The 20,245-nt window shown below is 32.8% G+C and overlaps 3 protein-coding genes across 3 annotated transcripts; 1 reads left to right on the forward strand and 2 right to left on the reverse strand.

The window, feature by feature from the left end:
• The first annotated feature begins 420 nt into the window (after window positions 1–420).
• Window positions 421–2,173, forward strand: LOC133794489 (uncharacterized). The gene is made up of 3 exons (XM_062231729.1): window positions 421–782; window positions 1,469–1,568; window positions 1,904–2,173. Exons 1-3 carry the CDS (start codon window positions 512–514, stop codon window positions 1,974–1,976), a joined length of 444 nt encoding a protein of 147 aa, XP_062087713.1. The 5' UTR covers window positions 421–511; the 3' UTR covers window positions 1,977–2,173.
• Window positions 2,174–3,306: 1,133 nt separating this feature from the next.
• LOC133794982 (transcription factor MYB26) lies at window positions 3,307–5,520 on the reverse strand. The gene is made up of 3 exons (XM_062232433.1): window positions 4,734–5,520; window positions 4,507–4,636; window positions 3,307–4,424 (listed from the first exon to the last, which is right to left on the reverse strand). The coding sequence occupies exons 1-3, from the start codon at window positions 4,864–4,866 to the stop codon at window positions 3,479–3,481; spliced, it is 1,209 nt and encodes a 402-aa protein (XP_062088417.1). The 5' UTR covers window positions 4,867–5,520; the 3' UTR covers window positions 3,307–3,478.
• Window positions 5,521–11,167: 5,647 nt separating this feature from the next.
• On the reverse strand, window positions 11,168–13,951 carry LOC133794490 (protein IQ-DOMAIN 8-like). The gene is made up of 5 exons (XM_062231730.1): window positions 13,715–13,951; window positions 13,376–13,618; window positions 12,664–12,891; window positions 12,451–12,564; window positions 11,168–12,336 (listed from the first exon to the last, which is right to left on the reverse strand). The coding sequence occupies exons 1-5, from the start codon at window positions 13,781–13,783 to the stop codon at window positions 11,659–11,661; spliced, it is 1,332 nt and encodes a 443-aa protein (XP_062087714.1). The 5' UTR covers window positions 13,784–13,951; the 3' UTR covers window positions 11,168–11,658.
• Window positions 13,952–20,245: the final 6,294 nt, after the last annotated feature.

Below are 20,245 nucleotides of genomic sequence, written 5' to 3' on the forward strand. Positions count from 1 at the left end.
TTACGTTTCTGATTAAGTAATTCTGTTTACACATATCATACATTTGTTTAAGCATTTCCGCAATATGTTAAAACGTGTTTTTACATACATCCTTGGATTAATTATTTGAATTAACCAATTAATTTAATCCAAATAAGAGAATTTCAAATTAGATTAAAGTTAGAACAGAACAGATCAGATTTTCACAATCTAAAAAATAAGTGTGCTTTTTTTTTTTTGTTTAGTTTAAATGACATATTATTATCTACTCAAATTTGTTTATGTTTCTTCCAGCAAAAAATAATTGATTATGTTTCAAATATATTGGGCTATTTAACGGGTATGGCTGCATAAGAAATGAAAGTTAGGGACAAATATAAAAAAACTGATGATTGGGGGACTGATGTGATAATAATCTAGACTTTGGGGACTGTTACCCGACCCAACTGAGAACTGACCACCCCCTCTCCGAAGAGAAAACTCTTCAGTCTCCTACTTAGGGTTTTAGTGATTAGTTCAATTAGCTTCAAAAATGGCGTCCAAAACCTTAATTCGGACGGGATCTTCTCTGGTGAACCGATTATTGAACAAGCCAGTCCTTCCCCTGGTCCTGAAGACGCACTCGAATTCTCCTATTTCAACCCATGACTTTGATATTACTCCCAAGCTGTTCCCGTCGCTATCTAATTTCCACTCACCACTCCATTTGCAGCAAAACGACGCCGAATCGATAAGGAATGTTTACAATGAGGGTTTTCTGTACCCTTGTGGTATTCCTTCTCTCCGCTTCTTTCTACCCGACGGTATTCTCTCTCTTCCTCTGTGTTTGTTTCGTACTTGTTTGGTTCTCGGGAAAATGTTATTTTTTTTAACACTTTCAGTTATGCTACTTATTGGGTATGTGCTATTCGTTTGCAAATTTTGACCCAAGAAGAACGAAAGAACGAACGTATAATATTCATAGGAAAATTCTCAATTTTCAATCCATGCTTGTGGGACTTGTATGACATTTTCTTTTGAATTTATTAATTTAAAAACCGATATTTGTTCATGTGGGTAATAGATTGAATTAAGCACTAGGGATGTAAGGCCCTGTTATTGTGGTTTTATTGGCAAGGATTGTATATTCTCCAAGATTAACTGGAATTAAAAGATGGTATTCAACAGCAATAGATACAAAACTTATTTTATCTAGACATGAAGACTTTTATTAGTTCTTTCTCTTGAGAGTCACAAATTGTTGCCATTCTTTCTATAGTATGCAAATAAAACCAAAAACTAGGGACCCCAACTTATAGCTCTGTAGATGGAGTTAAAATGAGAGTTTGGAGGCGCTATTGTGTTACTGAAAAATTGTTGCTATTCTTTCTATGGTATCCAAATAGAAGCTTGGGGCAACTGTTTTTACTTGAAGCTTTTGTGATTATTTTACCGATTTTTCACATAGAATTTTTTCTTCTGTTCTGATTTTTTTTGTTTTGTTTTTCAGGAGATGATTCTTTGTCAAAAGAGCCAATGCTCTTATTTCCCAAGCGGACATTCCAACCTAGCACCATCCGGCGAAAGAGAAAGCATGGATTCTTTTCTCGGTATCCTTCCTACCTCTCTAACTCTTCGTGTAAAAGTGCAAAATGTACAACAGTGATGGTTGGGGAGATGCCCACATGACCGTTTAAGCTTATGACTGCATGTTGTATATTTGTATGTACTATGTACTGTACTTTGTTAGATGGTTCACATTAGTTTTGGCCAATTGGGGTGTTACTCAAATTCTATCCAATCGCAACTTTTATTGTTGGTTTTGCCTGTTGGATCAGTTGAACAAGCTTGCTTTTGGTGTAGCTTTGTTCAGTGGTTTGGTGTTCTGTTTAATAATATATTTAGAGTACTTTGTTAATAACTGTATCTTTTTTAACATGAGCAGCAAGGCGACCAAGGGTGGACGGAGAGTCATTGCTAGAAGAATTGCAAAAGGCAGAGCAAGAATTACAGCTTAGCATATGTGTTAGCTTGGACTGGTTTGCCTTAAGATATCAAGTTTAGATGCCTGTCTTTTGAAAATGAAGACAAAGCTCTGTTTCTTGTTGTGTTTTACAGTACCGGTAAAATCCTTAATGGGATTTGAATACAGTTATTAGATCATTTTGTGTTAGCAATTTTGAAGTAATCTTTAAATTTTGAAATTTTGATTTAACATTTGATCCTAAAGTAATAAATTAGACTTGGAAGCATGCACATCAATGCTAAATTATAAAGGAAAGAAAATTGGAAAATGGAAAAATTGTTTTGAAAGGCACTTTCTCAAGAGTGGATTGTGAAGGAGATAAACATTGTTTGATTGTAGTTGTAGATTGGTTTTGGATAGCTAGTTCTTCAAGTTGAAAGCAACTATGGTCCATTTTGATCCAAGTTTGACTTCACTCCTTCAGTTCTTTTCGGACTTGCCCCCACTCCGGAACCCAACTCTAAGTTTTGCATCTCTTTTTATTTCTGGGAAGAAAGGTAACGTGGTATATGTTTTAGTTTTCAAAGAAGGAAAATGAAATTGGGCTTTTCATATGTTGTGGGTCTCCAGATATTAAGGTAAGCGTATAAAGTTCTGGAGTATGGATGTGATTTTGATGTATTTGTGGATGGCCCATAGTGTATGTTACTGAGAATCTCAATCATTGCCCATATTCTATTCTACATATGAAACGTTGGTACGAGAGAAATCATGACATTTTTCCTTACAATGAACTAGGGGGAGGCAATGCAATTATATTTGTAGGCTATTAAGTCAGTGCCTAAATTAACTAATTATAACGATGAAATGATAGTCCATGTAGGGGTAAAAATGAAAAAGTGCTCTTAAGTCTGACTTTGGTTAGAACTACAACAACAATATCTAGTTTAATTATGATTCTGATTAACTCAAGTTTTTGTAGAGGTTATTCATGGTGCAATTGATTATCGGCTTTTGGTATGCAATGATATCCACGAGTTGACTTTAGAGTGCACAAGTTTGGTATCGATTAACTTCGATGTCTTTACATCATAGCGTTGAAATGAAAACAGATTAAAAGAGAGAGAAAGAGAGAGATTTCTATTCGCTTACTAGGAAAACATACAGTAACCTATGCATGATGATCAGGTACTATATAGAGAAAACCTTTTAATATGAGATCAGTTGTACTTAAATTGAAATATATATATTGACTGATTGAATTAAAATGTGAAAGAAGGCACATATTAATAGCTAGGAATTATAATAGCCTGAACTAGCAACATTTAGGTTATCTGATTATGGCCATTGCATTTACTTTTTTATGCAAAGTTGATCGATAGGGACATGAACAAATATTATTGCACTGTGCTATTCATAAATCCATGCAAACATATTCATAGAATTCCATACATAAAAAATACTTTAACATTCCAAAATGATTTCTTCTTGTACTACTGCCACAATAATGTAAATTATACATATATATATATTTATATATAATATTAGCAAAGTTTAGCTAAGCTGGTTCACGAATTGACCGTTAGGTAATGGCGTTGACAATGCTGATATGCATGAGGACGGAGACGACAAAGACGATGAAGATGAAGATAAAGGTAGCGACGGCATGATCATGGCATCAATGTACTCGGACGTTTGACTGGTAATATTTGGCACGCAAGAATCCTGGAAACTTGAGAGTACAGCTTTTGAAGCAGCAGATGACTGGTTACGAAGTACTACTTCGGCCTGTGGAGAGGACGAAAATGTAGGTGCCGTGGAACACAAGTTACCAATGTCAATCATATCATCACATAGTTTTGGCATGGACGTGGGAGCCGCCATTAACGCGTTCTCATAAGCTGATAATATCATCATGCTCGGATCGATGATAAGCTCAGGCTTGTCCTCTACGTGATTATAATTAATATCTTGAGCGCTTAAATTTTGATCGAATGACGTCTCAAGGGCTGGAGCAGGTTGATAGCCTAAAAACGACATCAATGACGAATCATAATTGAGTGTGGTTGATGATAGATGATTAATGTTGCTGCTGGTGGGAGGTGAAAGGTCATGAATGGCATTATTGTTATTGTGGTGGTAGAACAATCCTTGAGTCCCCATGAGTGACGGCGGCGCCGCTGGATTAATGGGCATGTATAGCTGTTGTTCATGGTGCGGTTGTGATTGAGAGGTGAGGATCATGTTGTTATTAGGGTTTCCAGCGGTGAAAGTAAAGAAACCAGCAGCTTCATGATGATGATGATCGCCAGAACAAGCGGAAGTCATTGTGGCAGGGAAATGAATGTGATCAGAGAAGGAGCTTAAAGCTGCAGCTGGAATGATATGATGATGATGATGATGGTCGTGGGCCAAGAGCTTCTTTTTTATGCTTGAGTTCCAAAAGTTCTTCACCTCGTTATCTGTTCTTCCTGGTAGGTGCTTCGCTATTTGAGCCCATCTACACGAAATATAAATAGTCAAACCATATATATACTTGTATATATGTGTATAATATATATAAATTTATATATAGGATATACCTGTTGCCTAGAATGCTATGGAGTTCAATGATGAGGGCAGCTTCTTGGGGTGAGAAGCTCCCACGTTTTAGGTCAGGCCTCAGATAATTTATCCATCTTAGTCTGCAACTCTTTCCGCATCTTTGTAGGCCTATAAACATGAACCCAGAAAACATCATTTTATATATATACACACATATATTAAATTCTTATACATATATATATATATATAAAGTCAAATTACTTACCTGCAAGTTTTGGAACAGAGCTCCAACAACCGTGACCATAGGTTGAAATGTAGTTGATGAGTTTCTCATCTTCCTCTGGGGACCATAGCCCTCTCTTCACCTTCTGTTTGTTGCAGCATGAGTGGTGTCCCATTTTTTTCTATATATATGTTGATCAAAACGATAATATATTGGTGAGGAGAAGGAGTAAGGAAAGGACTACTATATCTTTAGAAGAGGCTCTTTTATGAGAAAATGTAGTACTAACGAAAGAGAGAGAGAGAGTTAGAGAGAAAAGTTTAGGCAGATGAAGAAGATGGATACGGAAGTGTCATGTAGTGGTGAATTTAATGTGGGGAGCAGTACAATATTGGAGGGAGTGGCCCAGTTACGATTTTTGGGAAAGGGCCTGAAAAGTTGCAGTATCTCCTCCTGTAACAATTGTATGCCTTATAATAGAACCTTTTCTCTTTTTTTTTTTTTCTTCTACATATACAATATATCAGAGATGGAGCGGGATGTTTCTGACTGTACACGTGTTGCACATGCAGGGTTTGTGGGGTCTCTTCTGTTTTCTCCCTCCATATAGTATGTATATATATATAACTAATAATCCTCTGTAGGCCGTGTTTGGTCCCACTTTGGACTTATCTACCCAAGCCATCGATGATGATCAGTCATCAACCAAACACACCAGTCGGATGAAATGTTACCATCATGATCATATTCCATAATATTGCTCGATCATCTCTTAATTACTATCACCCTTTGACTTGTGTACAAGGATTATTCTAGTTAGCTAGGTAATTGAGTGTAATCATCCTGATCCAACGGCCGAAACTTCTTCTACCAAACATGATTATCATATCATATATAAGACGTTACACATCTGATCATCATCACCTAAAAAATCAAAAAAGCATAATGATTAGCTTATATATATGTTTACCATCCATATATGTATAGCACTACTACTCTTGCTTCGATCTCTATATTAAAATAATGATGTTTTCTAAAAGCAAACTCTTGAACTCCACAATATTAGAATATCTTTGTACACTACAGTAGCAGCTAGCTAGGGTTAATTTTTAATAAGTGGGGTTTGATTGTTTATTTGGATTTGATACCAAGGGCCAGCAAGAAATTAATCAGATCATTCAAAGGGGTCCCTTGCAAATTTTATTCTAAAGATATAAAAAGACACAAAGTGGTTCTTCTTTTCCCCACTTCTCTCTCTAATTCAGAGAAGGCGGTGTGATATGCTTCCTCTTAATTATCTATATTATTAGTTGTTATACATCTTCTTTCTCATCCTTATCGATCGAGAGAGTCGAGCTTTTATATTAACCTACTTAATAATTGTTATTTGTCACTTAAATCAAAGCAAAAAAGATAACCCCATTATATATATGTATGCCCACCATTTATATATATGTTTCCAATTATTTTGCTCTCTATACAAATAATTCTCTTTGAAGTACTGCATACATTGCATCTGACTATCTTTCAAATTATATCGATTAAATATATATATATATATATATATTTATATTAACGAGATCAGAGGAAAAAGAGCTGTGGAACAATCTAGTAATTAGTTTTAGATATTGACAATGATTTTGTTTTTGCCTGGGTGAACTCTGTTACGTTTTTTTCTTTTTTCACTTTTTAGTTGATATCATTTCAAATTAATTTCCCTTAATTTTGTATCTAAATAGATCTGTAGATTTGAATTGCAATAGGCGATTAGTGTAAGCCAATTTCAATTTGGGACCTTCTGTGGGCTGTGATGATTTAAGCAAGATTCCCGGGATATAATTTCCCAGACTCAAATAATGTCACTTACTTATAAGTAAAAATATACAGTAATTAAAGGTTCGTTAATCACCTACCTACCTACATATATATATAATAAACTAATGACTTCATAGAAGTTTCTGGTATTTTAAACCAATATTGAAATCACTTGCATGAAGGAGTTAAAAGCAACATAAACTAGCTAGTAACAATATAGTAGTGACAGGCACATCATATTTAAAAATATAATAAAGCCATACAGCTAATAAGTTAATTCACTACTATAAAGGTCATTATAAACGTGTTTTGACGAAGAGGAATAATATTAGACAAAAAGTAATTTTTTTGAAAAAAGCTAAGATGGAAATGGCCATGGGGGAAAAGTGGAAACTCATCTTTTTAGCTAGAATGCTTTGGGTTTACGTTTTATATAAATTGATAAAGGAGTATTCAACAGCCAAATAAAGTAGGCTTTTACATTCTGTTTTATCAAACGATTCCTTGTGTTAACATACTATAGAGCAGTGATTTGATAGGTTTTTTTTGTCTGATATTGTTGGATATTCTTTTCAGTCCATTATACATGTACCATAAATGGATGTTAATTATTGTTTAATGATAGTTGTTATATAGATTAATAATATTTATCAGGATCCTATGAATCTATGATAACGTTTTTATATATATATACATATATAATAGTAGTGATGACTGCATGGTATATTATATATATATACAGATAAGATTTGGTATATTCTATATCTCAGCTTCTAAAAGCAAAGTACGTACTTACATTACTGTAAATAATATTTATTTATAAGCATATTTTTTACATGCAAATATAGCAGTAATTGATTATAAGAAAAAATCGGCTAATAACGAAGTTGGCGACTTTCACAATGAACACATTGGAAACCTGAAAGCTAGCTAATTATGTGCATAATAAACTAGACAAAATTCTTTTGTTGGAAATGGAATAATCTTCGAGCAATCATGCTTTAAAATCCACATATTGAGGTGAAACAAAGTTAACAAACAGCTAGCGCAGATGAATATCTTGGACTTCATAAATAATAATATATATATATATATTAAAATATATATAATATTTGTACTACCTAGCTATATAGCTATAGCTAGCTTTGTTTGTTGCTTTTGAAATAGAAAAAGTAAGAGTTTGGAATGCTTATGATGGAAGAAAGAAGACCAAACGAGATTCTTAATTTATTGTGGCACATGCAACAATAAATGGCAACAGACCCCTTATGCTTTTTTTGTTCAGATATCGAAGGACACTAACTGTAAGAGATTTTTGTTTTTTTCCCAACTCTTTCTCTTGAGGAATCATATGAAGTACATGAAAGAATTATGACCGATTATTTGTAATTTCTTTGTCCTCTTCTATCGGCAGATTGATTTTGGTATGTGTCATTTTCACTCTTTTAATTTTTCTCTCTTCATAAATTAACTCCTCCTACCTATATGTATGTTTGATCAAATGACAAAATTCTAAAATAGTACGTAATATACTTAGGATTATTTTCTTGTTGTTACATATATGCATGTTATACATAACAAGAAGCCAAAGAACAGTTCATATATATATATACATATCAAAAAGGTTTTATTTACTATGTAGCTAACCTCTCTCTCTCTAAATATATATATATATGTATATATTTATACGAATATTTCTATATATGTAAACAGCAAAAACTCTAATCAACAATAGGCAATAGCTCCCCTTTTGGTTATCTCTAGGTTGTGTGATTGAAAAGGGGAAAAAAATATAATACACTTTTGCAAATTGGGTATATTCGCAAAAGGGTCCTGGTCTTCATTGATTATAACCCTATGGAACCCGCCAATAACAAAAACAAAGTGATCAAAAAGCTAAAGTTAAAGTAACTTTTAATATTCTACCTTCTTTCTTAAATCAATTACAATGTCACCAATGATGTGGGAGAGAGAGACATTAAAATAATATATATATATACAAATATAGTACATTAATCTCTCATCAGTTCTCCATTACCAAACTTAATTAATTACTAAATTCACTGGAGAAATGAAGGCCAAAAACCTTTTATTATTAATTTCTCTTTTCATATGCATATTAAAAAAATTATGACGATATAATAAAACCAAAAATGATATGACAGATCTAACACACACACACACACAATATATATGACCCCACATATAAAAAACAAAGGAGCCAAGCAAGAAAAGCAGCTCTGTTATGAGATACCCATTAGCATTACCATTACCCCCCATGCCTCCAATATTGCCCCCACACTGCATTCCTTCTCTTCATGGCAACCCCCCCATGAAAGAAAGTATACAGATTTACTCAAAATTGAAGGAAACCCAAGCCCCTTTCTCTTTCACATACCTTTATTTATTTTTTCATGAGTATCCCATCAAATTAATTATTATGATTATTTTTTTTTATTAGGGCAGCCAAATTTATCTATGTTTTACAGCTTTTTGGAGGCATCCTGATTTCTTGCCATTGTTAGCGCATATATTCTCACGTCACAACACCCTTTGTAGGCCATTCATTTGTAGAGATAGAAGTCAAACTTTAACGGATTATTGGAGATAGTACTAACATATATGTCTCTAAATACTTCTTCTTCTCTCTATATATATAGACTATATATCAATCGGTTCTTAAACAAATTGACTCATCAACCAATTTCTTTTGTTTTTTTGGGATCTCATCTTGTGTATATATTTTTTTCATTGCTTGAAGATTGAATGAAAACGACACTAATAAAAAACTTAAGGTAATTAAGGGAATGCTGCATGGAAACATATACGTGTACCATATACAAATATATATTATGTAATACAAACACATGTGTGCGTCTATATATAAATGTCGAGACTAATAATCATTGGTATATTGCTTATATGGATTAAACACCATCTTTCAAAGCCGGGATTAGCATATTTGAAATAGTATATACTCATTGGAAAAGGAAAAAGCTGAGTTGAAAAGATGTCTAATGGCAATTATGGATGGTGATCATGTTTGAGCTGGTCCAGGAATATTATCTTTTTGGCCATCTCTTCTTTATATGTTAATTATTCCATTTATAAAGTTAAGCTTCGGAAGTCAATTCAGGAATCAGAACCAAAGTAGGGTCGTCCTTCTTAAGATGACTACATAAACAAAACCCCAAAAATTCTTAATGGTTTTTCTTTCTTTCTATATTTTTATATGTATTGCTTTTCTATGGAAGTGAAAACCCAGCCATTGGATGGAACAGTAATTTTTGTTTTTTTTTGTGGGGTAGCAAGTACCCTGGACTTCTGTCCCAGCTCTTAAATGTTTTACTAAAGATAGACAGATTCGTTTTTCTTTTGAAATCCCTTTTTTCGATTTTTTTTATTAGTATTATTATTTATAATTGCTTCTTGGTTTTTTTTTGGGGGTTGTTTAGCATGTAATTGCGGATGCGGATGCGGATTTTGCCACCCTCTAATCTGGGCTTTGAAGGAATATCTGGTTGTGCATTATTTTGTTTTTTGTCGGTTGTCTCGTTAGTGCTTTGATTTGTTTAGCTTAGAACTGAGAAGAACGTATTTTGTTTTTTGTCGGTTGTCTCGTTAGTGCTTTGATTTGTTTAGCTTAGAACTGAGAAGAACGTATGTGGTAGTAGTTTGCTGAAGAATAATACTCTCAGAAAAATGCTAAAGAGATTAGTTGTATTTAGCATCATATTATGTTGTTATAAATACATGTATAGTAGGGGTGAGCATCTAAACCGATAAACCGCGCCGACCGACCGTCCCGCAACATACTACATCGCAAACCGCGGTGTCAAAATTGTAATGGTTCGGTATGGTTTGTATCTTAGCTAAACCGCGCGGTACAGTGTGGTGCGCGGTTTGGCGGTGTAAAATTTTGGTTTGCACCGTACCGTACTACACCGTATACTTACAAATATGAAGTTGTTTCCCTTGATTAGGTGAAGTGAAGCAAGAAAGTTTCTTCCCCGATGATAGTTTAGTGGAGTGAAAAAAATTTATTATAACTTGTGATTTTTTGAACTTATGTTCCATGAGTGTTTTGAAAAGAAGTCCACGGAGACTTGTATTTTTTTTTTTTTTTGAACTTAATTGATAACTTGTGATGTTGTTTTGTGATTTGTTTTAAATTAAGGATTTAATATTTTTTTTTTAATTTTAAATTTTGTCATGACATATTATTTAACACACTTACACCATGGAAAACCACACCGTAAAAAATAGTTTGGTTTGGTCGATTTGGTGCAACCAAATCACACCGCATGGTGTGTTCTAGCTACTACACCGCATTTGTGGCGTGGTGTATAGTGTGAATGAAAATAATGTTTTGAATATCTTTTAGCTTTGAATATCTTTTTTTGATCAAGTGAACAGTTTTGACTATTGTTTAGTATTATCGAGGCTACTGCAGTGTATAGGGGAGATTGCTGTATATTTTTTTAGTCCAATTCCAACAGTTGCTATGTTTTATTAAGCTATTTTAAACCCAAAACAAGATCTATTAAGACTGTTACGCGTGTGGACATGTCTAGTACTAGTCTACTACTAGAAAGCAAGGCCCATTTCAAAATCACTTTCTTTCCTTTTCATACATAGGTCCAACAATTGACACTGAAAAATTAAAGTATGACAATAATGGAGTTAAAATATTAAAAGAATTTTTCATCCACAAGATAACCATGAACGAGAGCCATCAATCTGAACCTTAAGACACAAAACCCACACACTTGACAATCTCATTGGAGATTTCAATCTAAACATGGAACAGAAAGCAGCACAGCACACACTGTAACAATAAAAATATCTATCCTATGAACACTCTCCACTCAACATATCTATCTATATTTTAAAACATTTTTCAGTTAGCAGTAATCCTATACTATGAATCAAGTAACATCACTAACCTAAGCCAAACAACAAGCTGTTGAACTCAAAAATCAGATACACAAATTTAGCCAAGTATAAAATGATGCAAGAAGCAGGGCTCAAACGACAATAGTTTGGCTAATTTGTCGTTTTTGTCATCATCATGAGAATATTGGTTCCTCGGTAATTTTCCTTCCTCCTATGCGTTTCTTTACAATAGCTGCAATGGAAACTGCTGATCTCCTTACTGTCTTCTTGTTCTTGCACCATCATAATATCTACTCCTAGACATTGGAGGAAACAAGTCTTTGCTCAAATTACCCGAAGGAGGAATGGAGCCAGCGCTGCTCCTAGTGTCCCCATTAGAAAATGTCATTGACATGTTATGAAACTGGAGCTCTTCCATCATGTACCTCTGCACATTGGGAGATGGTGAAATCTTGCAAGCTCTCAACTTTGCCTCAGTTGATTTCGTGAAATTCATGTAGCTGGGTTTTCGAGTACTAATTTGCTCCATATTTTCTACCTTGCGGTTTCCAAATACCAAAGGTGGAGTGGCAGATGCGGAGGAAGTTGATGTTGAGGTCTCATCATAGTGAGATTCAGAACTCGGGGAAGAAGACGACCGATTTAGCTGATTTTCTGAAGGTGCTCTAGCTGTAATCCTGGTTGTGAGATTGTTCTTTCTCACTTCCACAGAATCTTGTCCAGAGGAAGAAGAGTAAGACAAATCTTCACTTTTCCTAGAAAAAGGAGTCATTTCTGGTGTCATCTCTTCCATTAGCCTGTTTTCCCATGGCTTGGCTGCCATCCAACGATCTAACCAGCTCCAATCTGAATTATTTTTAAACAGCTTCTCGTGCTTAACTGAGTTAGATGGCTGTTTTGTCCTTGCATATGGACTGGCATTGGGCCTAAGTCTCTACAAGCAAGAAAATCATAACGCATTCAAACTTAACTCAACATAATCAAACAAGCCATAGACATAACAGATAGACCCTTTTGCTTTCAATGAAGATAACAAATCCAAAAATACCTGCTGAGAGAGGGAGTAGGCAATTACTCTCTCCCTTTTGATGGCTCCTTTCTGCCTCATATGAAGCTTTGCTTTAACTTCATTCACAGTTCCAGGACTATCACACCATCCTTGCTGGCAATTTTTAAGACAAGAAAGATCAATTATTGGTCAATATATATGTCTTTCTAAAAAATTATCAACAACATTTCAATAAATTATACTAACAATTACCTCGGCGTGCTTGATGGGATCCATTTCGTAACGATTTTCATCCAGTAACTTCTGCACAGCCTGCCCTTCTGCTGACATTTTTGCAGAACGTGCTCTAACTCGAGCTTGAACTCTAACAAGTGCCTGCATGCACCTTAGAGTAACAGCAGCTTGCTTTCTCACTTGTCTTCCTCGAAATATTGCTTGAATCCTTACCACTGCTCTCAAGGCCCTTAAAGCTCGCCTTGCCTGAAAAATTATTACATGATGTATTAACAAAAACACATATAAAAGAGGAGAAAGCATGTAAAAATTATGTTTGTTTACACAACAAATAATAGAGTTCGTCAAAAATCCACTGGTACCATTGATTAAACAGGGGTGCGTACCAAATTACCAATTTTTTAAAATGGGTAACCAAGTTTACTTCTCACACTCCATTTATTTATGGGGTTTTTTTTCGTTTGCGGCCCAACAATTGACATAATTGGTTCATTCAACTTAACTTAGGCGTTATTTTAAGCATAATTGAGTTCAATTTTCTGGTCTTATGTTTTTTTATATGTTCAAGCTTATGGCTATGGATATGATTGAACTCAATTTGACAAATTATGCAAATAAAAAAGGCCATTGTGATCTGAAAAGCTTAAATCTAAGGACTCTTAAACCATAATTGAGCAAAACAAAGAAATTAAATACTTAAAAACAGAAAGAAAAACAGAGAGCAATGTACCAGAAAGCCCCGAAAAAAGGCCTGGATTCGAATAGCAGCCCATTCCCGTTTGACCACCTTAAAATCTTTTGGCTGAGCTCGGACTACTGCAGCCATGGCAGCAGCAAATGCATCATCAGAAACCAAGGACTCAACAGACGCCGCTAATGTCGTCATGTTGGTCTTTTTCATACCCGTCTTGACAGACGATCCAAACCCTTCTGATGCGCTCCTCCACAGCTTCCATTTCTTCTTGTTCTTCTCCTGAAAGCCCAAACAAAAAAGCGAAAATTCAGTACATAAGAATTATTTGAAAAGAAAAAAAAACAGAACAGAACAGAGAAGAGAAAGTGAGGTTACTGGGTCTTCTTCCGCTGGAGGCTTCTTGGAAGCAATAAGCGATTTCAGCCATTTTCCAGAAACACCCATGGGATCAGAAGACAATGAAGCTCAGTGGGTCTTTGTTGTTTGAATTAAAGAAATTTAACAACGGCGAAAAATTGAAAATGAAATCAGAGAGAGAAGCCTTCATTAATGTAAAGTGTTTGGTCTACAAAGTCTATATTCTGTAAAGAAAAGAGACGTTTGGATTTTGAATTTCGAAAAAAAGAAAAAGGTCAAACATATCAATAAATGAAAGCAGCCTATAACGGATATATCTCTTTACTTATTTAATTAAGGCCGCTCCATCTTTCTTAAATTTAAAATTAAACTCTTTTTTTTCTGAAGAATTACATGATAAACCACCGGATTTTCTTTGCATATATAAATTTATGAAACAGATAATATAACAAAAATCTTAACCTTGTTATTTCTGACATTACATAATATTTCTCCAAAATTTCAGTTTATAAATAAATCAATCAACTCAATTAAAATAAAAAATTTAAATTTGATCCCCAAAAATATATTTATGCATCCCATTAGTAAAAAAAATATTATTTCTAAAATCATTTTTAATATTTTTTCTCTATATTTTTTGACATTCTTTAATTTATCTTTTTCTCAATTTTAATAATTTTATTTTATCTTATTTTCATAATTATTTATTAGAAATAATATATAATTAAAAAAAAACTCTTACTTTAACAAATGTTTATATTTTTTTGTTTAAATTTTTATTTTATTATTTATTTTCTAGAATACGAAAAAGAAAAGAAAAATATGATCATAAGTTGAAAAAAAAAATATTATTTATTAATTTTTAATAAAAATAAGGTGTCTTAATCAAATTTTGGGGTGCAAATATAATATCTTTTTATTTTGTTTTGTATTTTTTTAGGGTAAAATTTGATCTCTTGGTTAGACATTTAATTTACTTGGAAATTAAAATTTAATTATAGTTTTGCTATTGTTAAAAAAAGTGATCATATTAGTGAATTGATGAAAATTTATAAACAATATATGTATAACCTAGTAATAGACAAAACCTCACAAAATGTTGCTTATTTTGTTTAAGTAGCCAGATAGCTATATAAGCATAATATAACTATGTTTTATGTTATTTTTATCACTTGTGATAATATATATTTACCTTAGGTTGAATTTGGGTCTGATATTGATCATTTTCATTGATCAATTTTATTATATTGTGTTGACCAAAACAAATATGAAATAATATCGATATCGAGACAATAAAATACCATAATTGTGAATGCAAGGGCTGGTTATATATATATATAATTTTTTTTAATATTGTCAGACACATTTCAAATTCACACAAAATTTACATATATTATGATGTTACAAATATTAACTATTTAATATATTTAGGAAAGTCTCTCTCAATTTAAATTGCCTAGTTACAGACATTAACACATCATAATATACCATTTTTATATGTAAATTTTTTATTGCAATTAAATATTGGGACATACCGTTAGAGTACGACTCACATAATTTAGTTTAATAATAAATATGGAGTATCGCTAATTAATCATAAGTAACAAATTCATGAGGTGTTGGACATCTTAGACCATCTTCAGTGCAATATATAAATTTTATGTCAATTTTAGCATAAAAAATGAGTTAATGCTATATTTAGTCTAATATTTGAAATTGTGCTTCAATGCACAAGATACAAATTAACAAAAAAAAAAATTCATTTAATATTTATTGAGAACATACAAAAATTAATTTTTTTATTATCTAAATGATGTACTCCAAAAAATTTATCATTGAAAATATAAATAAAAAATAATATATGGTTAGTCATTAATTTTCAACTACTAAATTATAGTAACTAATAATAACATGTTAAATAAAAAAGTAGTATTTATTGATGTGCTATATTTGACTCATACTATATTTTGTACAAAATTTAACACAACTTTTAAAATGTGTCAAGTTTGGATCATTTTTTGGAACACCAATAAAATCATAATTTATGTAAAATATGCTAAATATAACATTCCACTAAGTTTTTGACACTCAATTAAAAATGTTCTTAAAGTGTAAAATAACAATACTCCAGTATTTATATGTAAATTGAGATTGTGTCAATCACTACTCTTCTTGTTTATTTATTTGATTTGTTATAATTTATAATAATGTCGTGGGTTTTCAAAGAACGAAGCCATTGATGGGCCTGAACTTTGCCAATATATATCAGGGCTAACAAGCAAATTAGCTCCCACATTATTTAGATAAATGTCTCTCTTTAAAAAATAATCAATAAATGACTCATTCTAATAAATTAATACAGTGAAATTCCATATGTGTCCTTCCCTTTTTACTGGAAAAAATGGAAGAAAGTAGATTGAGATTGACCACAGAAGGAAACAGTCGACTTCTCCCTCTCCTTCTTGTTGTTTTTTTTTTTGAGAAATTTTTTGGTAATATCACTCTCATTTACGTTGTTTTGCTGCAAAATATAATAGAAATGATACAGTAGGGGTAATCTAATAAATTAATAATCTAAAATGCCATTTTTCTACCATTTTTAAAATAAGAATATTGGGCTTCAAATGCACTTAATTTGGGTCATTTGATATAAATTCTCGGGATAAATTAGAAAATACCTACTTTTAAGACTAGTTAACCAAAATTAGCCAATAAATATATTTAGTTTAATACTACCTAGATTTATAACCACATTTCCCACAGTACCCTTACTCAAAAACCCTACTCACCTTCATGTAAATCTCTCCCATTAATTTCTCTCTCTAAAACTCGAATGATTTGAGTTGGTAAATGAAAGATGATGGGTTAGTGGAAAGATTTGAGTTGGTAAATAGAAGATGATGGGTTAGTGGAAGGATTGAGTGGGAGAAAGATTAATAAAAGGGTATAATGGGTAGATTTAATAAAATATTGGGTATAAAAATAAGAGTATTAGAAAGTAGCTAGAAATTAAAATTTCCCTCTAAAATTGGGTACTCCATCTAATTTCATCTAAATTCTCATACATATCAGCCCATTATGTACTCCATAAATTGCAATTAAATGGGTCCTTCGTGGGTTCACTTTTCAAACATTATCTTTTCAATTTGCAGTTTTAGTACTTTTTCTTTAGGCTTTAAATCCTTTGTTGATGTTATTAGGCTACAGAGTTTTGTCACTAAGAACAATAATGGACACTTAATTATCGCTAGGAAAAAATTAAAAAGGAAAGAGATAAAACTAACTATTTTTTTCCACGAGTATCAATTACGAAACTATGATAAATGAGTCCCAAATATTAATAAAAAGAAGACAAAAAGTAAGATCTTTATTTTACTCAAGTATTAATTATAAGCATCATAATAAATGAGTCCAAGATTAATAATTAAGACATCCCACCTTTAAGTATTATATCACGTGTGTTTTGCGGTAAATATGTGACCGAAAAATAAAACATTGCCGACATGTAAATATAATTAAGTAATAATTTTCTCTAATCAATTTATGAAAACTATTTACAATACGGTGCTAGCTACACAATTATGCGATTATTCTCTCTTTTTGTTTTTGTATTTGTTGAGTTCTTGACCATTTCTTTGAGAATCTTCATGAAGCATATGTGAATATCATAAGCAGCCAGCTTTTGTTACTTGTTGTTTGTATCCCATTTCTCAAACGTGTTTTGTTCTTTTATTGTAGATGTATGCGTAGACCCTTTTCTGAAGATAAATTTGTTATGAGTTTTGTTTTATTTTTCATTCTAGGGACTGTAGTGTAAGGTGTTGTGTTTTGTTGATGCGCTACTCTTAAATGTTTAAAAATAATCCTTTGTGGGACTATTACATTTTTTTTAAAAAATTCCAATTGCTCATAAGGTAGAAATAGTACTTAAAAGTTCACTCATTAGATAATGTGATGCATCGTACGTCTTCTATTATAACGTTACTCTAAAAGTAAAACAGGAGAGAGACTTCAAAGTTCCAAGCTCATTCGTGTTCAATAGTATTTTAATTGGAAATACCAATGCTTTCGTTATGAGGTATGAATACCAATTCTTCATGATTGAAACAATGATTTTGTTATGTATGTACTTGAGGCAATTTCGTAGTTTACCGAGGCTCTACTATATATGCTAGCTGATTTCGTATCTGCATATGTGACAATTTTTGTGTAAATGATGTCATTAGGTGTCAAGTGAGTGGAGTAATATAATGAGCTATTTATTTAAGACAAAACAAAAATTATGCTAATTTGTTATAAGTTTAAGTTATTGTGTGTACATATATATTAAATGTTTAAAAAATAAGTATGATTATGAGTTAACTACGGTGTATATTTGACTATATCAGAAAAAAATATTATATTACCAAGGAAAGACATTTGTGTATTATATATATATTTGTGATTGAAATTGCAAAAATCGATTTTGTTCGTTGGATCAGGAAGATATTATCTTGTTGATTTTGGCTATGCAAATATGCCTAGTTTTCTTTTGCCATATCGAAGGAAAATGTATCATTTGGGTGGAGTACACATATCTTAATCCATAGGAAAAAAATGAGCATTTCAATTATCGACACTCTTCTTTGAGAAGTGTCATTGAGCGGTGTTTTAGCGTTTTGAAGGCTTGCTTTCCAATCAATCCTAAAGCAAATATACATTCATATGATCTAAGAATATCAAAGTACATTGTCATTGCTTATTGTAGGATTCACAATTTTATAAGGACTAATGTAGAAGCATATGTGTATTTTGATGAAGGTAAATGAAATTCTGAAATACATGCTACTACTTTATAAACCACGGATGGAATTTCAACTGATAGTGTCGACTTCAGTATTTCCATAACTCATATATGTGAAATGACTTATGTTCATAATGAAATTGCTAATCATATATGGAGAGCTAATCGATGATAGTGAGATTGAGAAAATAAATTAGTTGATTGTTATGACTTGTTTAATATTTTTCTTTAAGTTTGGACAGTTATCAGTTCATACGTCTTTAATTTATATTAGTTTTGTTCATTTGAAGAATCTAAGATTTGAGTTGTTTGTATGAATTTTGAGATTTAATTTGTGTTTACTAGTTTTTTCATCAACTTACACGGAGTAATAAATGAAGAGTTGTTTTGTGGGTAAAATCCAAAGCGGAATCTTTGCTGAGAATAATGAACTAAAGAAAGAGAAATAAATGGTGTATAAATGTAAGAGGCACATGTTTATAGTGGTTGGATCCCAAAAAGATGGCTTACGTCTACTTTAATTAGTAGTATTTATGATGAACTTTGAACTTGCAAGAACAATTATACTAAGTTTGATTATGTTCTTGGGGCAATTACAACAATTGAAAGTAGGAGCTCTCTAGAAGATGAACAATTACTGTCTATGTCGAATCCGCCCCTGACACTGACAAGTTGTTTTCTGATCCGGCTAATTTTAGGGATACTCAGATGGAGGCATGTTTCTATTTCTCAAAAAATGGCAATCTGATGTGTCATGTGCATGAAAAGATTGAGTGCACATTCTGGTGCTAAGGGAAGCTTAGGTGGCAAGGGCCACCAGTGAGCAGTAATGGTCACCGACGATTGGCTAGGGTCGTTGGTGTGAGGAAAACAGAAACTGGAAAGAAACGATTTGATTCTCATTAACTAAAAAAGAATATTACAAGCTGAGTATATATATGAAGTAAATGTTTGTTATAATGGAAATTAAATTAGTTACAGAGATATAACAAACTTAGTTTAGCTATTCCTAACATCCCCCCTCAAACTTAGAGTAGGTATAGAAACCACTCTAAGTTTGTGTCTAAGCAATAGAAACCGAGTAGCAGCCAATGGTTTGGTAAAAATATCAGCATTCTGGGCAAAAGAAGGAGTATGTTTGACAATAATCTGCTTCCGAGCCACTTTTTCTCTCACAAAATAAATGTCAATTTCAATATGCTTAGTTCTAGCATGTTGAACTGGGTTGGCTGCTAAGAGGACAGTACTCAAATTGTCACACCATAAAACTGGGGGAGAAACAGCAGGAAGGAATAGCTCAGAAAGAAGAGAAGTTAGCCAAGTGATTTCAGCAGTAAGATGGGCTAAGCTTCGGTACTCAGCTTCAGTACTAGATCTGGAAACTGTATGCTGTTTCTTAGAGGACCAGGATACAATATTGTTGCCAAGATAGACACAGAAACCAGAAGTTGAGCGGCGGTCGTCAGGGTCCGAGGCCCAATCAGCATCACAGAAGCCTACAAGGTCAAGAGAAGAAGGTGTCTGAAAAAATAAACCACAATCTAACGTGGCTTTAATATACCTCAGCATTCGTCGCAAAGCCTTCCAATGAGAAAGAAGAGGATTCTGCATAAACTGTGACAACCTGTTGACTGCATAAGAAATTTCAGGCCTTGTAATTGTAGCGTACTGTAATGTACCTACTAAACTTCTGTAAGCAGTAACATCCTCCACAGGATCACTGCCAGATGCTGATAATTTCTCATAGGCACATATGGGAGTTGGCA

This window comes from Humulus lupulus, chromosome 8 (genome assembly GCF_963169125.1).
Source record: "Humulus lupulus chromosome 8, drHumLupu1.1, whole genome shotgun sequence".
Classification (NCBI taxonomy): Eukaryota; Viridiplantae; Streptophyta; class Magnoliopsida; order Rosales; family Cannabaceae; genus Humulus; species Humulus lupulus.